Source organism: Arvicola amphibius, chromosome 14 (assembly GCF_903992535.2).
Source record: "Arvicola amphibius chromosome 14, mArvAmp1.2, whole genome shotgun sequence".
NCBI lineage: Eukaryota > Metazoa > Chordata > Mammalia > Rodentia > Cricetidae > Arvicola > Arvicola amphibius.
The window spans coordinates 57,177,419-57,198,013 of NC_052060.1; the positions used below are offsets into that span (position 1 = coordinate 57,177,419).

Sequence of the window (20,595 nt, forward strand, 5' to 3'; positions counted from 1 at the left end):
AAGCCCCTTCCCAAATCCTTGTATGTAGTGATATGCACGGTATGGTACTCTGACCTCTGGGCAGGTCATCAGAGACTGTGGTTAGCAGCAAAACACCCTGGTCAGATGGGATTCATTTACCCATGGAGGGAGGGGCAGGCACTCAGGCTCATGTAGCCCCTCCCATCTCTGAGGATATACACGTGGTTAACAATTGCTAGAGGCATAGGAGATACTCATGGTGGTGCAGCTGCCCTTTAAGTGGTCCATGCTTGAATGACCCCAATTAAATTCATTGGTCCACCAGATTGCATGTGGATGGAAACATTTATTTGGTCTGCTGGTTGTTCTCTCTGGGTGACTAGGAATGGACTCCCTGGGGAAAAGTCATTCAGTGAAAATTGAAAATATTATTAATTTGGATATCGGTGAAAGCAAAGAAGCAATATTCACAATCGGCTGAAATTCGAGACCCTCCTGAGTGGGACCCTTCCGTCTCCTCCGTGTCAGGCCCCACAGAGAATGTGGTTTCAAGGTTAATGTCCTCCACCTCCATCAGAAGATTAAGTAGAAGCCCCCGCGTTAGTAACCTGCTTCTGATGGGGCCGGCACACCGTGCAGAACTCTTGGATACGTCCTCCCACAGAGAGGCCAAATCGTTGGAGGTAATCAGATAAACACGTCTCACTCTGTAATCCTGCCCCCCCGCCCCCCAAGGGTTGGGTCTGTAGGGGTGCACCACCACGCCTAGCTGACAAACCTTTTCAGTTTAGTAGTTTTTATTCACATTTGTTAAAATCAACAGGGAAATGCAACAGACTCACAACTAGAAGTTGTTTTTTTTTCCCCTGTGCTCTCAGCACCGAGAAGATCCCAAGGTTTCAATAAATATTTTATTTGATCTTGAGTTTGACCTAGTGGAAAATGGTAGAGATTAATTTCTTCTTTGTCTATGTGGAAAAGAGAAACGCAATTGCTCCCAGAGAATGTAGGTCTTAAAGTGGAAAACAAACAACGGTCGGGACTGGAGCTGAATTGAGGTAGGTCTAATATTTCATATATATATATATATATATATATATATATATATATATATATATATATATATATGAAATGTTAAAGCATCACACGGTTGCACAGGCTAGCCTGGAAGTCATGGTAAGCCTCCTGCTCCAGCCTATTAAGTGCAGAATTTATAGGAACTCAGATTGCAACCCTGAGACCTTTCAGTGGTTTTTCGTACTGCAGTCAGCAACGCACCGCGACGAGACCTTGGGAAGTCGTCTTGTGACTGCAGCGGGTGGGAGACTACGAACAAAACCGGGAAATGGTCAAGGTAGCACACAGGTCAGCTGCGGTTCCCTAGCAGGGCCCCAGGCAAGCGCAGACTTGAGGGGGGAAGCCAGGCCAGACCCGAGGCTCCGCCCCGGGGCGTGCCTTCCGCCAGGCCCCGCCCCCAGACGCCCGCTGCGGCCGCGGAGACACCGGAAGGAGCGGCGGCTGCCGAGGGGAGCGTCGGGCTGCGGCCGGGATCCCGCGGGCCGCGCTGCGAGCCGTTTTGCGGCCCTGCGGAGCCGAGCGCGCAGGGCTGCGAGGAGGAGCGCTTGGGCGGTGGACGGCGGCGGAGGTGAGCGCGGCGGGAGGGAGGGCGGGCGAGCGGGCGCGCCTGGGCTGTGGCTCGCACCCGCGCGCGGCCCGGCCGGGCGGCTCCTTGGACAGCGACCGAGGTCGGGGAACGCGACCCGTGCGCGCCGCCCCGTTATTCATTGCTACGGACGGGAAAAGCGAGGTGTCATCGTCCCGGTGCCGCGTCTTCGGCCGACGCTGCGTTTGGGTCGAGTCCAGTCCTAGCGTCGGTCCGCAGCTTTTGTTCGGATCTCATTTCCACCGTGTGTGTGCTTTCCCTAAGTGCTTAAATGTTTCTCAAATACAGAATGCTCTTCGTCGGAAAATTCGTAATGTTGGCCTGTTAGGCAACGAGTCTGATTGTCTTAGGGATTTTGCACTCCACCTAAAGATTGTTAGGGTTTACATTCTCATGAAATCAGTATTAGGCCTGCAAAATGGAGACGGGCTGATATCCTGGCTGGAGCAGATTCTAAACTGAGGATACATTTTACCAATGGTCTCGAGACTTAGTGATTAATGTAGAATTCTAAAGTATTCTTTCTTTTTCCTTTTTTTATTTTCGAGACAGGTCTGTCTGGCCTCCAACCTCCAAGTTGCTGGGATTCTAAGTGTATGCCACCAAGTCAAGTTAAATATTTTTTCGTCTGATTGGATGATATTTTTTACTTTAAGAAAGCCCTGTTACCAAAGATAATGAGAGCCAGGCTAGATAGCTCAGGCCTGGAGATAACCAGCATTTGGGAGGCAGAGGAAGGAAGAAAAGGACGTCGAGATTAGCCTGGGCTACAGTAGCCCCTATTTCAAAGGCAAGCAAGTGAAAGAATGGGACCGTTTCTCCTCCTTCCGTCTGCGTTTGAGAGGGCATAGTTGTACATTTGGAGAGGTCAGAGCAAGTCAGACGATGGCAACAGGCAGTCTGATGATTTTAAGAGCCTAAAGGGCAGTAGTGAATTCATACTGTTAATATACATAGAGGGGAACACAAGAATCTTACTGTTTGATAATGTTACTTCTCTTTAGTAACCTACGCTGTGATGGCAGTTTTGCTAGTTCATTTGCTTTGGCAAGATGAGAAAAAAAACACTTCAAAAAAATCCTACAATAATACATTTGACCTGCCGTACACACCACGGATATGGATATTGGACTTATGATGACAGGTCATTTTTGATCTAATTAATAACCAACTTCCAGTTGCTTTCTTTTTCAGTTCTGTAACCCGTGCATAAGCAAATCTTTTTACATAATTGCAGTAAAGCTGACCTGCTATTTTTCAGGAACCTTTCCCTTACAGAATCTTACTGCTCTTACCCCAGCCCTCTGAAGAATGCCAATAGCCTTTCCCCAAGTCAGAGGGAGCTTCAAGATTGTGTAAGGAGCTGCATTTCCTTCTGAAGTCACATTGCCAAATCAGCCTGTGATAAAAATTGAGATAAAGATTAAGATTAGAAAGATTGAGCCGGCTGTGGTAGCACATTCTAATCCCAACCCCTGGGAGGCAGAGGCAGGTGAATCTGTCCTGGTCTCCAGAGGGAGTTCCAGGACAGCCAAGGCTGTTACATAGAGAAACTCTGCCCCGAAAATAAATAAATGTATGTATATGTGGATGGATGTATGGATGGGTGTCTTGACTAAGAGATGTGACTTACCACGTGAGAGAGACTTTCACAGGCTGGCCTCGAACTTTTGCAGCAGCAGGTGACCTTAAACCCCTGGTTAGTTCTTGAACTACAGTACATAATTACCCTGACACAGTAAGACTGTGTGCTTCAAGAAAATAATGTAAAATGCTGCAATATTCTTAAGAGAGGAAATGTGAATTGTTTTAAAAATAAGGAGATAAGGAGATAATTAATGTGTCTTACCCTGATGCTTTGATTGGCTTGAAACCTCCATGTTTTCCCTCTCCCAGCCTCCCCAGTGATCAGGACTGGAGGCATGCACTGCCACATGCAGTAACACCTAGCTGCAGGTCTTAGTTAGTGTAGTTTTTAAAACTGCTAAAAATCTACATGGGATTTCGGGAGTATTTTGATAAAATTCTGTATGAAGGTGCATGCATGGGGTTGGAGAGATGACTCAGTGGCTAAGAGTGCTTGCTGAAGTCCTGAGTTAAATTCCTAGCCAGGTAGCTTGAACTCCATCTTCTGGCTTCCATGGATACCAGCAAACACACAAAGACATAAAAATAATACAAGTAAATCATACATATAGGGCACATGAATTATGAGCAGTCTGTATATGTAATGAGGACTCATATTTAAGAAACAGTGCTGTATCAAATACTGTGTTTGTGTGACTTCGTAAGATTAGGTAGGCTGGGGGGGGCTGTAGCTCAGTGGGAGGTCTCTTTGTCAGCAAGCGCTGAACAGCATGCTCGAGGACTCTATTCCCTGGAACCAGCTAGGAAATGAAAAGGAAGCCTCAGGTTTTCTAAAATCTTAGTTGAGTGTGGTCTTTGCTGGGATTAAACCCAGGGCCTTGCACGTCCTTGTTTCTCCTGGCTGCTTGTTTGTTTGTTTGTTTATTTATTTATTTATTTATTTATTTTTTGGTTTTTCGAGACAGGGTTTCTATGCAGTTTTAGAGCCTGTCCTGGAGCTAGCTCTTGTAGACTAGGCTGGTCTCGAACTCACAGAGATCCGCCTGCCTCTGCCTCCCGAGAGCTGGAATTAAAAGCGTGCGTCACCACCGCCCGGCTTTGTTTGTTTATTTTGAGACTAGTCTCACTAAAGAAAGAGCCTAGGCTGATCTTGCATTCACTTTATAGCCTTGAACTGTTTTTAAAAATATATTTATTTATTTATTATGTATACAATATTCTGTCTGTGTGTCTACCTGCAGGCCAGAAGAGGGCATCAGATCTCATTTCAGATGGTTGTGAGCCACCATGTAGTTGCTGGGAATTGAACTCAGGACCTTTGGAAGAGCAGGCAATGCTCTTAACCGCTGAGCCATCTCTCCAGGCCCTAACCTTGAGCTTTTTACTTTTCCTTCCTTCCCTCCTTCCTTCCTTCCTTCCTTCCTTCCTTCCTTCCTTCCTTCCTTCCTTCCTTCTTTCCTTCTTTTCTTTATTTGGATGGAGTCTCATGTAGCCCAGGCAGAAACTTGCTGTGTAGCTCAGGCTAGCCTTGAACTTGAAAAGCCTGCACGCATTCTAGGGTGCATACATTTCCCCCAGACTATTTAGCCCTGGCTATCCTAGCACTCACTGTGCAAATCGGGGGGGGGGGGTGAGTAAATGCCTTTAATCCTAGCACTTGGGAGGCAGATGCATCCTGATCTACAGAGTTCTAGGACAGCCAGGGCTATAGCACAGAGAAATCCTGTCTCAATAAACCAAAACAAAAACAAAAAATCAAAAAATTACTGGGTAGACCAGGCTGACCTTGAATTCAGAGATCTGCCTGCCTCTGCCTCCCGAGTTAAAGGCATGAGTCACTGTGCCAGTTTGCCTCCTTCTTAATGAGTGTACTTACAGTGCACTGCAGCCTTTCTCTGTCTTGCTTAATTATAAATAAGTAACAGGAAAAGTCTCTTGGACGTTTAGTTGAGGGAGACATTCCATATTGCTCCCAGCCCTGTACAGAGTGAGTTCTTAGGGTGGTCACAGAGTCTGGAAGATTAACTTGGGTAGCTTCAGGTTAAACTAGATCTTGGCAGCATGGACTTCCTGGTTTCTTTACATGAACATGAATTGACTGTACACCGTGGTGGGGTTCCGTGTGATATTTCAGTGCGTGCATCCTGGGATCTGCATCGTTTTTGAGGCTTTCACAGTGTCTGTTGAACTCAGAACTTCGGTAACAATATGGTTGTGCATGCTGCTTCAGAAGATGTGAGACGTGAGTAGAACAGCCTCTAAGGACAGGCCACCAAGGGCTTACTGCAGCAGAGACTGGAGCTGTCCCCAGTGTAGCTGGGGTGTGGTGTTTCCTAATTACCTCTGTCCTTGATGACTGACTGCTCCAGAAGGGTTCCCTTGTGAGGGCCGGGCAGGCTCCTGAGTGATAGAGGAACTTAGGAGAGAGCAGAGTGCTGGGGTGGGACCCTGGAGTGTGCCCGGAAGTCATCTGTACGCTGCCGTGAGGCCTTAGGTAGGTTCAAAGGGCACTGTGGCGGTACGTTCCTGCTAAGACAGTCCTGGTGTGACTTACAAGGAATGGCGTTGAGAACAAATAAACAAAACCAACCAGAATTTGGCACTAGAAAGTAAGGAGGGAATTTAAGAGTAATGATGGTGGAAAGCCACCTGTCACGGGCCTTCAAATTAGTTCTTTCAGGAGAATAAAGGAATGAGTGTCAGGTGGGGTCAGGAGTGATTGATAAAGATGAATGGTCATTCAGAAAGCCGCCAATCGCACACCAAGTGTTGGTGTCTGGCCCGGACGTCATTGCAGGCCTGCATTAACAATTAGTTTGTTTCCAGGGCTTGTAGCAATCCTGACCTGACCTACTGTGAGATGGTGAAGGTATGGGGCTGAATGCAACATAAACAAGACTCTTGCTGACAGTTTTCAACTGATTATGAAATCCCAAAGAAGGGAATTTTTATCGGTTTTGTAGCAGCATTACTCAGATGACTTAGAATTTTTCTTTACTCTTTCATTTTGAGACCAGGTCGCCCTGGGGTAGGCCAGATTGGCCTTGAACTAACAACTTTTTGACTTCCAGTTCAGGGCAGGGATGAAGGTGTGTGCTGACACTCCTGTCAGGGTTTATTCCGTTGTGCTCACTGACTCCTCATCCAGTGAGAATGCAAACAGGTCAACCGTTTTCTTTATGCTGGCTGCATTTGTTTGCCTGTCTGAATAAGTAGTTTGTGTGGTGCTGGGGAAGGAACCTGGGATCTCATGCCTGCCGGAAGGACACAGGACCACCGAGTGCATCTCACGTCTGCCGGAAGGACACAGGACCACCGAGCGCATCTCATGTCTGCTGGAAGGACACAGGACCACCGAGTGCATCTCACGTCTGCCAGAAGGACACAGGACCACCGAGTGCATCTCGTGTCTGCCGGAAGGACACAGGATAACCAAGTGCATCTCATGTCTGCTGGAAGGACACAGGACCACCGAGTGCATCGCACGTCTGCCGGAAAGACACAGGATAACCGAGTGCATCTCATGTCTGCCGGAAAGACACAGGACCACTGAGTTGCACTCTCCAGATGAGTTGTTTATGACTGACCATTTGTTTCTGTTTGTGTAGCTCTGGCTGGCCTGGAACTCATTATGTAGACCAGATTGTTCTAAAACTTGCAGGCATTCTCTGCCTTCCTAGTGGTGGAATTATAGGCGGGGGCTACTGTGTGGTGCCAATGACTGTTCTTGGTCTTTTTTGAGTTAAGACTTAAGGCTCAGATTACTTGAGGCTTTTATTAGGCCTGTGTCAAATTTGTTAACCCCTCTCTCCCATGTCTGTCACAACTAATTCAACTAGATAAACTAAAATTGACCATGTCTTATCACTTACTGGGTAGGGTTTTTTTATTATTTCTTTTTATTTTTAAGATTATTGTATAATTATGCCATTTCCTCCTTCCCTTTCCTCCTGCCAAGCTATCCTGTATATTCCCACCTTAAGCTCCTTTAAAGCATGGCCAGGTTTTTAAATTGTTTTTACACTTAGGAATGCATATATATTCCTAAATATAATCTGCTGAGTTGGCATGTTACTTGTATTTACGTTTTTCATGGCTGACCACTTGGTAGTGGATGACCAGCTGGCGTGCTCTGCCCTGGGGAAGACTGTCTCTCTCTCTCTCTCTCTCTCTCTCTCTCTCTCTCTCTCTCTCTCTCTCTCTCTCTCTCTCTCTCTCTCTCAGCAGTCCTTAGCTGCCGTAGTTCTTTTGCAATGTTGAGGTCTTGTGGGTTTTCTTCAGTCTATAGTTTCTCATGCTTGGTTAGTCATGCTCATGAGACTATCACTGCTGATGTTACTAGGAGACACAGTCTTACAGAACAGCATCTGGTCCTTACTTGTACAGTCTTCCCACCCCATCGTATGCAGTGTTCCCTGAACCTTAGGTACAGAGTTGTTTTATAGGTATGTCAGTTGGAACTGGGCCCCACAACTCTGCATTCTGATTGGTTGTAGTTTTTCTGTAATGGTCTCTGTTGCAGAGAGGAGCTTCTCTGACAAGGGGTGAGGACACACATTTACAATGTAGTTAGGAGTTAGGCTGGTTTAGTAAAGTGGTAGTTGTAGGTTTCCCAGGATGCTTGACTTACTAGGCCCGGGTAATCAGGCTGGGTTTCCAGAACCAGTGGCTCTGAAGTCCAGTGAGAGCAGTTGGTTACTGCCAAGGTGTGCACATCATTGCTGCGCCCATAGTCACTGTGTGCTGGCCACTGTCATTCATAGGTGTCATAGCTGACAGAGTTTTTCCTTTGTAGGAAATACTGCTTTATATTGACAGATTTCAAAGGATTTTTGTTTGGAGTGGGGGTTGGTATCTTGAAGCTAAACTTTGGTATGAATAATTGTGTTAGAAACGGATTCTAGAACAGATGTAAAAATAGGAGACTTTTTTTCCCTCCCGAGGCAGGGTTTCTCTCTGTGTAGCCCTGACTGTCCCAGAACTCTGTAGACCAGGCTGGCCTCAAACTCACAGAGATCCAACTGCCTCTGCCTCGCATGTGCTGGGATTAGAGGTGTGTGTCACCACCGCCCTTTCATGGAGACTGTGCTCTTAGTAGACCTAGACTCTCACTAACTGGACATTCTAATTAGACAGGTGTTTCTAGGAAGAGAGACTAGAGATTTTACTCACTTTGTAAAAATAAAAAGGATGAATTGGAGGTTTCGGGACTGCTTGTGTGAGCTGGAGAGCTTCACACAGGTGTGAAGGGTTTGCTCCATAGGGTATTTGTATGAAGTACAAGAATCAGCTTTAAACTCTGTTTTGATGTTCTGTTTTGTGGGTGTGTGGGCGTGTGCTGCAGTGCCTTTGTGGAGGTCAGAAGCAGCTGAGGAGTTGGTTCTCTCTGCTCAGCATGCGGGCCAGTGCAGCTGAACTCAAGTCTTCAGGGTTGGCAGTAGTCATGCTTTGTTTTCTTCTGGTGTGTTTTTTTTGTTTTGTTTCTTTGTTTTTAAGACAAGTTTCTCTGAAACTTTGGAGCCTGTCCTAGGGCTAGCTCTTGTAGATCAGGCTGGCCTCGAACAGAGATCTGCCTGCCTCTGCCTCCCGAGTGCTGGGATTAAAAGCATGCATCACTACTGCCCAGCCGTTTCTCTGTGTTCTTAAGAAGTTAAACTAAAGGATTTAGTTGTTGTAACTGCATCTGAATACACTATAACCAACACATCCTTCTTAAAGGATCATTTTGTTGCCAAACTGAAACAATTACTAAAGCTAGGTAACAGGAATCCAGAAGGCCTTCTGTTTAGTTTTGTTTTCTTTCTTTTTTTCTCTTTCCCTTAAGGGGAAAGCCCATTTTAGAAGTTCCTTTTCAGTGCCTACATCTTTATTTCCTCGGAGGCAGCCTTGAACACCTTCCCATTCCACTGCGGACAGCAGAAGTCCTTAAGGGAAATGGATAGCTTGGTTTTGTTTCCTTCTCGTTTCTTTCCCTTTTTTTTCCTTCTTCCTTTCTTTCCTATTTTGTTTAAGACAAGGTTTATTGTGTTTTCCAGGCTGGCCTCGAACTTCCAATTCTCCTTCCTCCATCTCCTGAGAGCTAGATTATAGACGTGTAGCACCAAGCCCAGCATATTTTATTAAAATTTTTTATTTTGTGTATTTGCATTTTGCCTGCATGTATGTATGTGCACCATGTTTGTACCTGGTGCTTGAGGAGTCCAGAAGAGGGTTCAGAGCCCTGCATCTGGAGTTACAGATAGTTTTGAGGTACCATGTAGGTTTTGGAAACTGAATGCAGGCCCTCTGCAAGACCAATAAATACCTTAATGTCTATGCTGTCTCTCTAGCCCCAGATTTTAATTTTTTATTGTGGTCAAATCTGACCCTGTTGTCCAAATTGTCTTTCAGATCTGGGCTCAAGTATCATTCTGCCTTGGTCTCTTGTGTGGTTGCTGCTACAGGTGTGTGTCAAAATGAGTAAAACTGACCCATGAGCTAAAAATTGGAATTAACAAGTTATCTTAAAGGGACTGAAAAGGCTGGGCATGGTGGTACATGCCTTTAACCACAGCTCTTGGGTGGCAGATGCTGATCGATCTCTGAGTTCAAGGCCAGCCCAGCGTTGTCTACAGAGTGAGTTCCAGACCAGCCAAGGCTATATGGCAAGATCCTCTTTCAGAAAAACCGAAACCAAGCGAAACAGAATCTTCAATGACAAAAGGAATTTGTCTTTGAAAGCAGCAGAATAACAGCTGGTTTTCACTTAAGACGTCGTCATCATGAGGAAAACCCTCTCATGCCCCCCTCCCCCAGATGCTGCTCCGCTGTAGAAGGAGCCACGGGGCTGCGTCCCGCCACCTGGCTAGCTTTCCACCCAAAATAATTACATGGAAACTGTATTCATTTAAACACTGCCTGGCCCATTAGTTTCAGCCTCTTATTGGCTAATTAACCCATATTTAGTAATCCATGTAGCACCACAAGGTGGTCACTTACCAGGAGAGATCTTAGCCTGAGTCTATCTTGGAGAGGAGAGGCATGGCGACTCACTATGGCAACTGACTGCAGCGTCTGCCTTCTCTTTCCCAGAATTCTGTTCTGTTTACTCCGCCTACCTAATTTTCTGATCTATTAAAGGGCCAAGGCAGTTTCTTTATTAACCAATGAAAGTAATACATAGACACTCCTCCATCACTCCGCGAATACTGTCTGACATGCATTTATCTCTGAAAAATGCTACCCACACACGAAACTCAGAATGGATAGTGTAGTGTTATCCAATTGGGTGTGAATAGGAAGGATGAGCTAGCCACATTGTTTGGCTCAGTGGAGAGCGTTGCCCAGCATAAGGGTAATTACTTATCAGATCTGATCATAGATTATATCGGCAAATGAAGCAAGAAACATGGCAAGCTGCTAGTCCCCTGAGAGGTATTTGATAAAGTTCAGCAAGACCAGTTTTCAGAAGACACCTAAGGTGCTGGCGGAGGCTAGGCGGACTGGGCGGCTCTTCCAGAGGATCTAGGTGCAGTTCCCAGCGGTCCAGTCAAGTGCAGCTCCAGCACTAGGGGAACAGACACCTGGTCTGGTCTCCATACACCAGCACTTGCACACACTGGTATACCATCACACATGCACATTAAAACCAAAATAACCCTAAGTGAGAACAGGAAATGACAGCAAAGAAATGCCAAAAAAGTTCAGGAACTTGAAGAGTGAAGAGATAGGACTGGACTACAGGATGAGAGGAAAATGTGTTGCCAACTGAGCATCGAAGATAAGCGCTATAATTTATGAAGAACCCAAAAGTTAAATGTTCCCCCAAGCAGTCATCCAGTAAAATAACCGGAAAACGAACAGACAGTTCTGAAAAGCGGAACTACAGATGGCCAGTAAATATTTGCAGGGAACGCTCACCTTGAACATGCTGCATTACCAGGGAAATGCTACTTGAAGCTGCGTTCAGACTGCTGACAGGCAGAGTGGCTGTCCTCAAGAAGACAGGGACATATGCTGGGGAGAGCAGGGAGGGGTGCTGCTGGTGGGGTATGCTGTGGCCGCTGTGGAAATCAGGATGGAGGCTCCTCGGCCTGTAAGGTAGAATGTCCAGCTGGGCCCTGCTGGCTCTGTCCCTGAAGGGATCTAAGCCAGCACATCACAAAGGGGCTACTGAGGCTCTAGTCATCGCAGTCAAGTATGGAACCAACCTTGAAATGAGTGGGTAAAGAAAATGTGGCATATATACACAGGATGAAGTTATGTCATTTGTAGAAAAATGGATGGACTGGAAGTCACCATGTTAAATGAAATAAGGTAGACTTCGAAACCAGATGCCACATTCTGTGTCCTATGTAGAACCCAGGTTTTATATCACAGAAAACTTGAAATGGATTTCAATTACAGCCGCATTCCTATGCTTTATCATCTGGGAGATGCTCTATTCTGTACTCTATTAGGAAGACAGAAGAGGTCACCAGCATTTCAAATTGTGCAGGTTGAACAATCTGGCGAAGGCTGAGCTGGCTGTGTCCTCTGCCCGCATATGCCACACCTTGATTGTGTGTAGAGAAAATTATGCCGTAGTTTGTGTGTGCCACACATTGATTGTGTGTAGAGAAAATTATGTTGTGGTACAGAAAGAGGTATTTTTAGTGGAGTAGACATTGTTACAGTCCCTTTGGAAAAGAATCTTGTTGCAAAATCTGTTTTTAAAAATGAGCCCTTTATTTGATGGTCAGTATAATTTATGCTTTTCTAGCTCATATTTATGTATCTTATTTCAAAATTTTCTATGTAAATTAAATTATACATTTTCCTCTGAATTTGAAGTTATTTCCATGAAATGACATAAAATATTTTCTCATAATAATTTGAGCCTTTCAATGTCAGTAGACATGCACACTTTCTCAAATATCCTACCTAGTACTTTCTTCTTGTTTTCTCTATTAAACTTGCCATGGAATTTGCTATGAAGTTCATTTTGAGATTAATATCCATTTTTAAATAATTCTTCTTAGTGTGTCAAGTTGTTATATGTATCTTTGCTTTTGTTTTATTTTGCTGAGGAATATTCAAAATTATAAAAGTACCAAAATTAAAAAAAAAATAAAAAAAATAAAAATGAGCCCTTTGCTGGATAGTGGTGGCGCATACCTTTAATCCCAGCACTTGGGAGGCAGAGGCAGGTGAATCATAATGAGTTCAGGGCCAGCCTGTTCTACAGAGGGAGTTCCAGGACAGCCAGGGCTGTTATACAGAGAAACCCTATCTTGAAAAACAAAAACAAACAAAGCAAAAGAGCCAGCCTTTGCAGGCTGGGGTTCCCGCTCACTGATAGAGCAGCTGACCAGCACGTACGAGGCTCTGGGCTTGTAAAACCAAACCAACCAAAAATAAAAAACCTCAGCCTTTTATAAAGTTCTGTTTCTAAGGGGTTCTTTTATGCTTGTGTGTGTGTACAAGTGGAGACCAGAGTCCAATGTTGACTGTCTTCTGCTTTGTTATTTTTTAAAGATACAGCTAGCTGGGGTAGCACACAGGACTCAGAGGCATGAGAGGCTCTGAACTAGATGGCCTGTCTTATGTAGTGTGCTCCAGGATGATCGGGGCTGCATAATGAAACCTTGTCTCAAAAGTCAAACAAAACGCTTGGTGGTGGTGGCCCCAGCACTCAGGAGGCTGAGACAGATGGATCTCTGTATGTTCAAGGCCAGCCTGCTTTACAGAGCGAGTTCCAGGACAGCTAAAGCTGTTACACAGAGAAACCCTATCTCGAAAACCAAAACCAACCAACCAAACAAACAAAAAAATTTGATTTATTTTTGTTTTATAGTTATGAGTGTTTGCTTGCATGAATTTTATGTGTATCATATGTATTCCTGGTACATGGAGCAGCTAGAAGAGGGCACAGGATTCCCTGGGAAGTGGAGGTATATATGGACAGTTGTGAGAAACCATGCTAATGCTGGGAAGTGAAATTGTGTCCTCTGGGAGAACAGCCAGCGTCCTTTAATGCTGAGCCATCTCTCCAGTACCCCCTTCCCCTATTTTTTTTTTTTTAATTTTATAAGACTTCCCTTTGAGCTTTTAAAAGGCAGTACCGAAATAGCTTTAGTTAGTAGGGATGTTTTTTTCATTGCTGAGGCACCACATCTTGATGCTCTCCTCCACTGTGTTAGCAGTCTTAAAGCTGTGGCCAGTGGCAGCACAAGCAGCCTTGTTTGGCCCTGAGAAGGAATGTCTTAATCCAGCTGTGCACTCATTAGTGCTGGATGAGTCTGTGATGGCAGCCCCAGCGGTTTTCCAGAGCTTAGTTACTGTCTGCTCTTTTCTCTGGGATACTGTACCCTGTGAGCTCCAGTCACCCTGGGCTTCCTAAGTTCCCTGTTGTCCCTTCACCTCTGAGACTGCTTGGCCTGTTAGCGGTTCATCCTCGCTGCTCTGAAGTCTGGACGTCTCTCCAGGCTCACGGGGCATAATCGTAGAGTTCTGTGCCATTTTCATTATAGATCACTGTCCTATACCGTATGTTGTTTCATACCAAAACCATTATTTTATATATTTGTTTGTTTACTTTTGTAGTTAAGGTAAAAAAGCAGTTGAATCCAGTTCCCCCCTCTTGACTGGCAGTGCATGTACTTAGGTATAAAAAGGAGAGAAGAGAAATGGGTAGAAAAGGTCGCTAAATATTATCTTAAAAACAGGAATAAGAAGGTTAGCAAGTGTTTAAATTGAACTTCATGCCCTGAAGTCCACAGTGTAGTTTACTTAATAATTTTTCAAATTCTAAAAATTATTACATTATTTTTATCTGTGTGAGCGTGTGTGTGTGTGTGTGTGCGTGTGCGTGTGTGTGTGTGTGTGTGTGTGTGTGTGTGTTTAGGTACACGTGTGCTGCAGTGTGTGTGTGTGTGGAAGTCGAGGACAGTGTTTTGAGTCAAGTCTTCCCCTTCCCTCTCAGGCACCAGCCCCAGGTGCGGCTGCACTTGCTTTGCAGGGCGAGTGTGTATGTTTCTTATTTCATCTTTTGCTTTAATCATTTGTAGCTTGTTAACATTTTGTGATTAATTTTTGGGTCACTTTTCCTGTAGGTATTACTTGATTTGGAAAACCTTGAAAAGCAGGGAAAAAAGTGTAAGAAAATGACTACTTTTCGAAATCATTGTCCACATTTGGATTCAGTTGGTGAAATAACAAAAGAGGATTTGATACAAAAATCTCATGTAAGTTATATTGTAATCATCCTTAAAAAAACCAAACTCCCTTTCCTCTTTAATACAAATTTAAGTAAATTAATAGAACACTCCTGTCAAATTTAAAACTTATGTGTTGCTATAGTGAACTGTGTCTGTTTTCTCTGACATAGCAAATATCTCCTGTGTTTACCCTCCTAGGGAGCGTGTCAGGACTGCAAAGTCAGAGGACCCAATCTGTGGGCATGCTTGGAGGTATGTATATGTTTATTTGGTTTTTCTTGAAAAGTTTGCTGTTGTAAATTTATACATATTAATCACAATTTTTGATACATTAAAGAATTTTATGTGAGTATACTTTTAAAATAATAACAAGAAATTAAGGTTCAAACTTTGGATGGATTTTAATTCGGGTATGTTTGTAGAGTTTAGTAAACCACTCAAATATTTTTATCTTTACTTTTTATTCAAGTTGGGATAACTTTCAGTTTTGAAATACTTAGTCTGGTCTTTGTGGTTGATACCTTATAGTTACGTTATCTAACTTTGGGAAGTAATTATAGAATTAAAACATAAAATCAGAACTTAAGTGGGACTGTTGTCATGCTGTTTGTAAACTCAGTGCATCTGTGATAACATGCGTGCCTTTAATTTACAGAACAGGTGTTCCTATGTCGGCTGTGGCGAGTCGCAGGTTGACCACAGCACCATGCACTCGCAGGTATTTACGTGACAATGGCTGCACCGCAGTGTTGGGGCTGGGAGTTGGATCCCTGGCTGTGCCTAAGCCGAGCATGCAGTGGGTCAGCACTGAGCGAATCCTGGTCGTGCCAGAGCATTTTCAGAAGAGCTTGCAGGAGTGGAGAATCCGTGTAACATTAATTCAGGCTCTGACTGGCGCCTGCGAGGCTTCTGTGTAGCCTAGCCTAGCCCAGCCTGGCCTAGAATCTGGAATCCTCCCTGTGTCTCCTGTATGTCACACCACAGATGTGACACTACACCAGCCTAGAGTTCTTGCTTTTTAGAAAATATATTCACTAAAACTTTGCTTGTTCTCAGTGAAAGGTCGGAGGGTGGGGTTTTGAGAAAATCAGTATTAATACATGACTGTAGTTGAGTATTGATAAAAGAAGTAAGTATACATGGATGTGTGTGGAGATTACAGGTGTGGTATCAGATTTGGAGGTTGAAGTTAGTGTAGTTGTGTAGGTTTCTGTTTGTTTTAAAATTAATCTTTATTAGTGTGTATGTTGGAGGTGTGTGTGTGCCACCCCATGCATGGGGGTCAGAGGATGCTTTTTGGGAGTTGGTTCTGCCCTTAATCTGTAGGTTGTAGGTTTGATCTCAGGTTGTCAAGCTTGTACCAAGTGCTTTTTTCCTGCTGAGCTGTCTTGCTGCCCAGTGCAGGTTTGACTGCCTGACTCCCTTCCTTGCGATCCAGCTCTTGCCCTTTCCCCTGTTCTACACACCATTCCGACTGAGTGCCGTTGACACCGCTCCCGTTGTGTGGCACTTCCCATGTGACTCTGACATGAATCTCAGATCTGTTAGGTAGATCTTCCACTCTAAACTAAGTTTCTCTAATGAATGCTCTCTTTAGATGCGCACTGATAATCTGCAGCAGCTAGTCTCAACCATGTTTCCTTGTGAGATTGAATTACGCCCCAATGTTTGCAGTCCTAAGGCAACATTATACAGTTTCTTTCCTGTGCATTGGAAGTGGTACTCTCTATGGCCATCCCTTAGAAAATTGAGAAATTAGCCAATCATATCTTGTATATTCTGTGCGCTAAGCCCTCACACAAAGCTCCCTCTGAGAAAGGCTATTGACCAAGTGTTGCTTGAGTTGTATTGTGCTTCCATTTAAATAATGTGTGTTCCTTTGTAGTTATGTTCTAAATTAAACAAACTAGCACTCCCAACTCCCTAAAAAAATGTCATGAAGCCCGGGCGGGGCTCAGATCCGCTGTGCAGTGGAGATGATCTTGAGCACGTGATCCTTTGGCTGCTGGGATTCCAGCAGTGTCGCTGTATGGCCCATACTGTCTCCTTCTGCTCTCCTTTGCCAGTGCAGAGCTGAGGAGCTTCCACTGCTGTGTTTATCTTCACCTTATGAATGAGGGGAGACAGATGCTAGAATAACTTGGAGAGTAGGTTAGGTGTTGTTACTATGTAAGTGTCTACAGTTACTCTGATGTGTTTATGTGTGTGTTCTAGATTAGCTGTTCTGAGTAGACTGTTGCTCGCCAGAGGCTGGGATTCATTTTGGGTTCCTTTGCAGAAGCATTCTCAAGCATATTTTCTCTCCTGTGAGCTGTGTAGGAGACCAAGCATTATCTGACTGTGAACCTTACCACTCTTCGAGTGTGGTGTTATGCTTGCAGCAAGGAAGTATTTTTGGATAGAAAATTGGGAAGTCCTCCTTCATTGCCTCATGTAAGACAACCTCAACAAACACAAGACAACACTGTCCAGGTAATCTGAGTTTAGATAATATATGTTCAGGAAATCATTTCAGAATCTGTCGCTCAGTTGGAATTTACAAAGCAGGCCTGGGTACCTTACTTGTACTTTTAAAGCCAAATGAAGCACTCATGCCTGGCTTCGCTCTTTTTTAGCACAGCATGAATTGGAGGTAAGGGCGGGATTTGAGGTGGAAAACACCTATCAATTGTAAAAGCGCTTTAAGGAAAGGATGGAAGGGATATTCCATATCAGGTGCGAGACTTTCATTAATAACCTGCGCAGAGTGCCTGTGTTCAAGTTCCTTTAAAAAAAGTCTTAAAATTAACTACAGAGTGGTAGGTTTCCACACTTTTTAAAAAAGTAGTTCTCTCTTTCTGCAAATCTGAATCTAGGAAGGCGGTAAGGGCCTCTCTGCAGCTGAGTGAACACAGCTTCTCTCCGTTCTCTCCCCCTTGGCAGCCTGCTACTCGCTGTTGTCAGTGAAAACGAGTAGAGATGCCAACACTTAGTTAGCAGCAGTATTAATTTCTCCCCTGGACCAGGAGACTCAGCAGACAGGTTTGTGCAGATGGAGGACTCTGGCTTGCAGAGGTCTGTGCCATGTTTGTGGTTCCATGTGCATGTCTGGCAAGCACAGTGATGCCCAGAGAAACAGTGGGTCTGCGGATGATCTCCTCTGCCTTGTCCTTTGTCTCTGCAGAAGTTACAGGATCAGAAAAGACAAGGCATGCCACTAATTTACATAAAATTAGTTCTTGAGCTTAAATTCAGAAGTGCCATTTATAAAATGTTTTGGGGGGGGGACTAGAAAAGCGTCTCTGGTTAAGAGCACACTGTTCTCACAGAGGACCTGAATTTGGTTCCTAGCGCCTCTACTGGGTAACTCAAAACTGCCTGTAACTCCAGCTCTAGGGGGTCTGGCCTACTCTGCACCTATTCTCACATAGATCTGCAAATATATAGTTAAAAATAAAAAAGCATGGTTTTGGCTGGGTGGTGGTGGCGCACGCCTTTAATCCAAGTACTCAGGAGGCAGAGGCAGGCAGATCTCTGTGAGTTCGAGGCCAGCCTGGTCTACAAGAGCTAGTTCTAGGACAGGCTACAGAGAAACCTTGTCTTGAAAAAACAAACAAACAAAAAAGCATGGTTTTGTAGATATTTGCTTTCTGTAAAATATAAATGCAAATTTTATAATAATTACTAATGCCATAAACTCTTAAGGTTTTATCTTTATCATTGTTATTATGTTTTTTTTATTCTTAAAATTATTTGGATGTGTGTCCATGTGAAGGTGTGTGCACAAGTAAATGCAGATGCCATAGGACTCTAGGAGAGGCATCAGACCCCCAGAGCAAGAGTCTAGACAGTTTAGAGCCCAATGTAGGTGCTTGGGATCAAACTAGGGTTCTCTTGCTCTTAGCACGAAGCCATCTTTCCAGCCCTGCTGTTATGGTTGCTTTTTGAGCAGGGTCTCATGTAGCCCAGGATGGCTTCTAACTTACTACCAGCCAGGACTGTCTGCACTTCTTATCCTTATGTCTCTGCTTCACGAGTGCTGGGGTAACAAGCATGTGCCACCATGCTGACCAGTTTGTTTTAATATCTTTTAACAGGTTTGCAGTGTAGATGTTGTATAAGTTAAAATTAAAGTGTGTTTTGATATTGTAAAAATTTATTCAAATGTGTCATGTCTTTTTGTTATTAAGGATTTTAAAATACCCAGCAATACAACACTGAAAACCCCTCTGGTTGCTGTATTTGAAGATCTGGATATAGAAATAGAAGAAGAAGACGAGCTGAAGGCAAGAGGTAAGGCTCCTCTGTCAGCAGTCCTCTGTGGCATGGCTATTCCCTGAGATCTGAGAAGTGTGGCCTTGCAACCTTGTGTTTGCAGGTCATGCAGGCTTGGTTTGTCCAGTGTCACTTTGTCACAGTTGATGCCACCTTTTGCTAGTCTTGCCTTTTGTGAGCCTTTTGCTCCCAACCTATTTTTGAGTTTTCACCTGCCAGTGATTGCTGGGCTGATGTGAAGGTATTGCCTTAGCAGGCTGCCTAAGGAAAGCCGGACTGTGGAACCTGAACTCTCAGGAGGCTGAGGTCAGCCCTGAGCCACTCAGTTTTACTTCCACCCACCAAAAAAGAAAGAAAAGAAAAGAACAGAATTTTCAAGGGGCAGCATTCATTTAGAAAAAGAATCAGGAGATTCCAGTGGGCCTCTTGCCCTATTCATCCAGATTTCAGCTCCTAGATTGTCAGACAGTCTATCAGTATTTTCCATAGTTTTCAGGCTCAGAATCTTTAATATGAACCTTGATTTTCCTGCTAGTTCTTGGAACACAGGACTCGTGTGCATATCCCTGAGCTACATCATTCGTCCTAGAATTTTACTTTTTATGGTTGTCGTTCTTTCACATTTTTTTTTTTTTTTTTTTTTTGAGACAGGTTCTTTCTGTCATGTAGCTCTGGCTGTCCTGAAACTTGTTATGTAGACTGGGGTGACCTTGAACTCACAGAGATCCACCTGCCTCTGTCTCCCTAGTGCTGGGATTAAAGGCGTGCACCACCATGGTTTGGCTTGTAATTCTATTTGTGAAGCATTTGCTGTCGCTCCAGTGTTAGAACTTGATCTCGGGCTTATGAGCACACGCCTTGCCTCGGAGTTAGCGTCCACACTGTGATCTCAGGGGCTCATGAGCACACGCCTTGCCTCGGAGTTAGCGTCCACACTGTGATCTCAGGGGCTCATGAGCACACGCCTTGCCTCGGAGTTAGCGTCCACACTGTGATCTCAGGGGCTCATGAGCACACACCTTGCCTCGGAGTTAGTGTCCACACTGTGATCTCAGGGGCTCATGAGCACACGCCTTGCCTCGGAGTTAGGAGTTAGCGTCCACACTGTGATCTCAGGGGCTCATGAGCACACGCCTTGCCTCGGAGTTAGGAGTTAGCGTCCACACTGTGATCTCAGGGGCTCATGAGCACACGCCTTGCCTCGGAGTTAGCGTCCACACTGTGATCTCAGGGGCTCATGAGCACACGCCTTGCCTCGGAGTTAGGAGTTAGCGTCCACACTGTGATCTCAGGGGCTCATGAGCACACGCACGCCTTGCCTCGGAGTTAGCGTCCACACTGGTGGCTTTCTCTTTCAGTGATGCGGTAAACGGATAAAAATAGAGCACACATGGAAGAGATGAAGATACAGCCTTACAAGGTCAGCTTCCTCTTGGGCTTAGGGAGGAATGAACATTGTAATCTTAACTCAGTTTTTTTAAAAATGTATTGTTAAACCAGGCATAGTTGCACACACTTTTAATCCCAGCACTTGAAAGAGGCAGGTGGATCTTTGTGAGTTTGAGGCCAGCCTGGTCTACAAGAGCAAGTTCAAGGACAGGCTCCAACAGGCTCCATGTTGTTGTCACCTCGTGTGTGTGTGTGTGTGCAGAAGGCATTGAATTTAGGACTGTGTACACAGTAGGCACATGCTCTACAGTGAGCAGATTTTAACCCATTTCTGTAGCTTAACTTTTGAAGTCATTCTCAATAGAAGCCCAGATATTTATGTCATTTATGTCTTCCTGAATGGCGACTTATAGTTGTTCTTTCTTCATAGGCCTTACAGGTTTAAAGAACATCGGAAATACTTGTTATATGAATGCAGCTCTCCAGGCTCTTTCTAACTGGTAAGTAGTTAGACTGATACAGATTGCTTAGCTTGTTGCTACAGTAGGTGACAAACTCCCAGAG

General features: G+C 44.6%; 1 protein-coding gene across 3 annotated transcripts in view; it reads left to right on the forward strand.

The window, feature by feature from the left end:
- The first annotated feature begins 1,446 nt into the window (after positions 1-1,446).
- The window catches only part of Usp33 (ubiquitin specific peptidase 33), a 52,439-nt gene continuing 33,290 nt past the window's right edge, over positions 1,447-20,595 (forward strand). For all 3 annotated transcript variants that reach the window (XM_038310890.1, XM_038310891.1, XM_038310892.1), the window contains exons 1-7: positions 1,447-1,606; positions 14,284-14,415; positions 14,587-14,640; positions 15,044-15,106; positions 16,708-16,860; positions 18,558-18,660; positions 20,462-20,531. In XM_038310890.1, the coding sequence (XP_038166818.1) occupies positions 14,335-14,415; positions 14,587-14,640; positions 15,044-15,106; positions 16,708-16,860; positions 18,558-18,660; positions 20,462-20,531 (524 nt within the window). In that variant the 5' untranslated portion in view covers positions 1,447-1,606; positions 14,284-14,334. The remainder of the gene's footprint in view (positions 1,607-14,283; positions 14,416-14,586; positions 14,641-15,043; positions 15,107-16,707; positions 16,861-18,557; positions 18,661-20,461; positions 20,532-20,595) is intronic.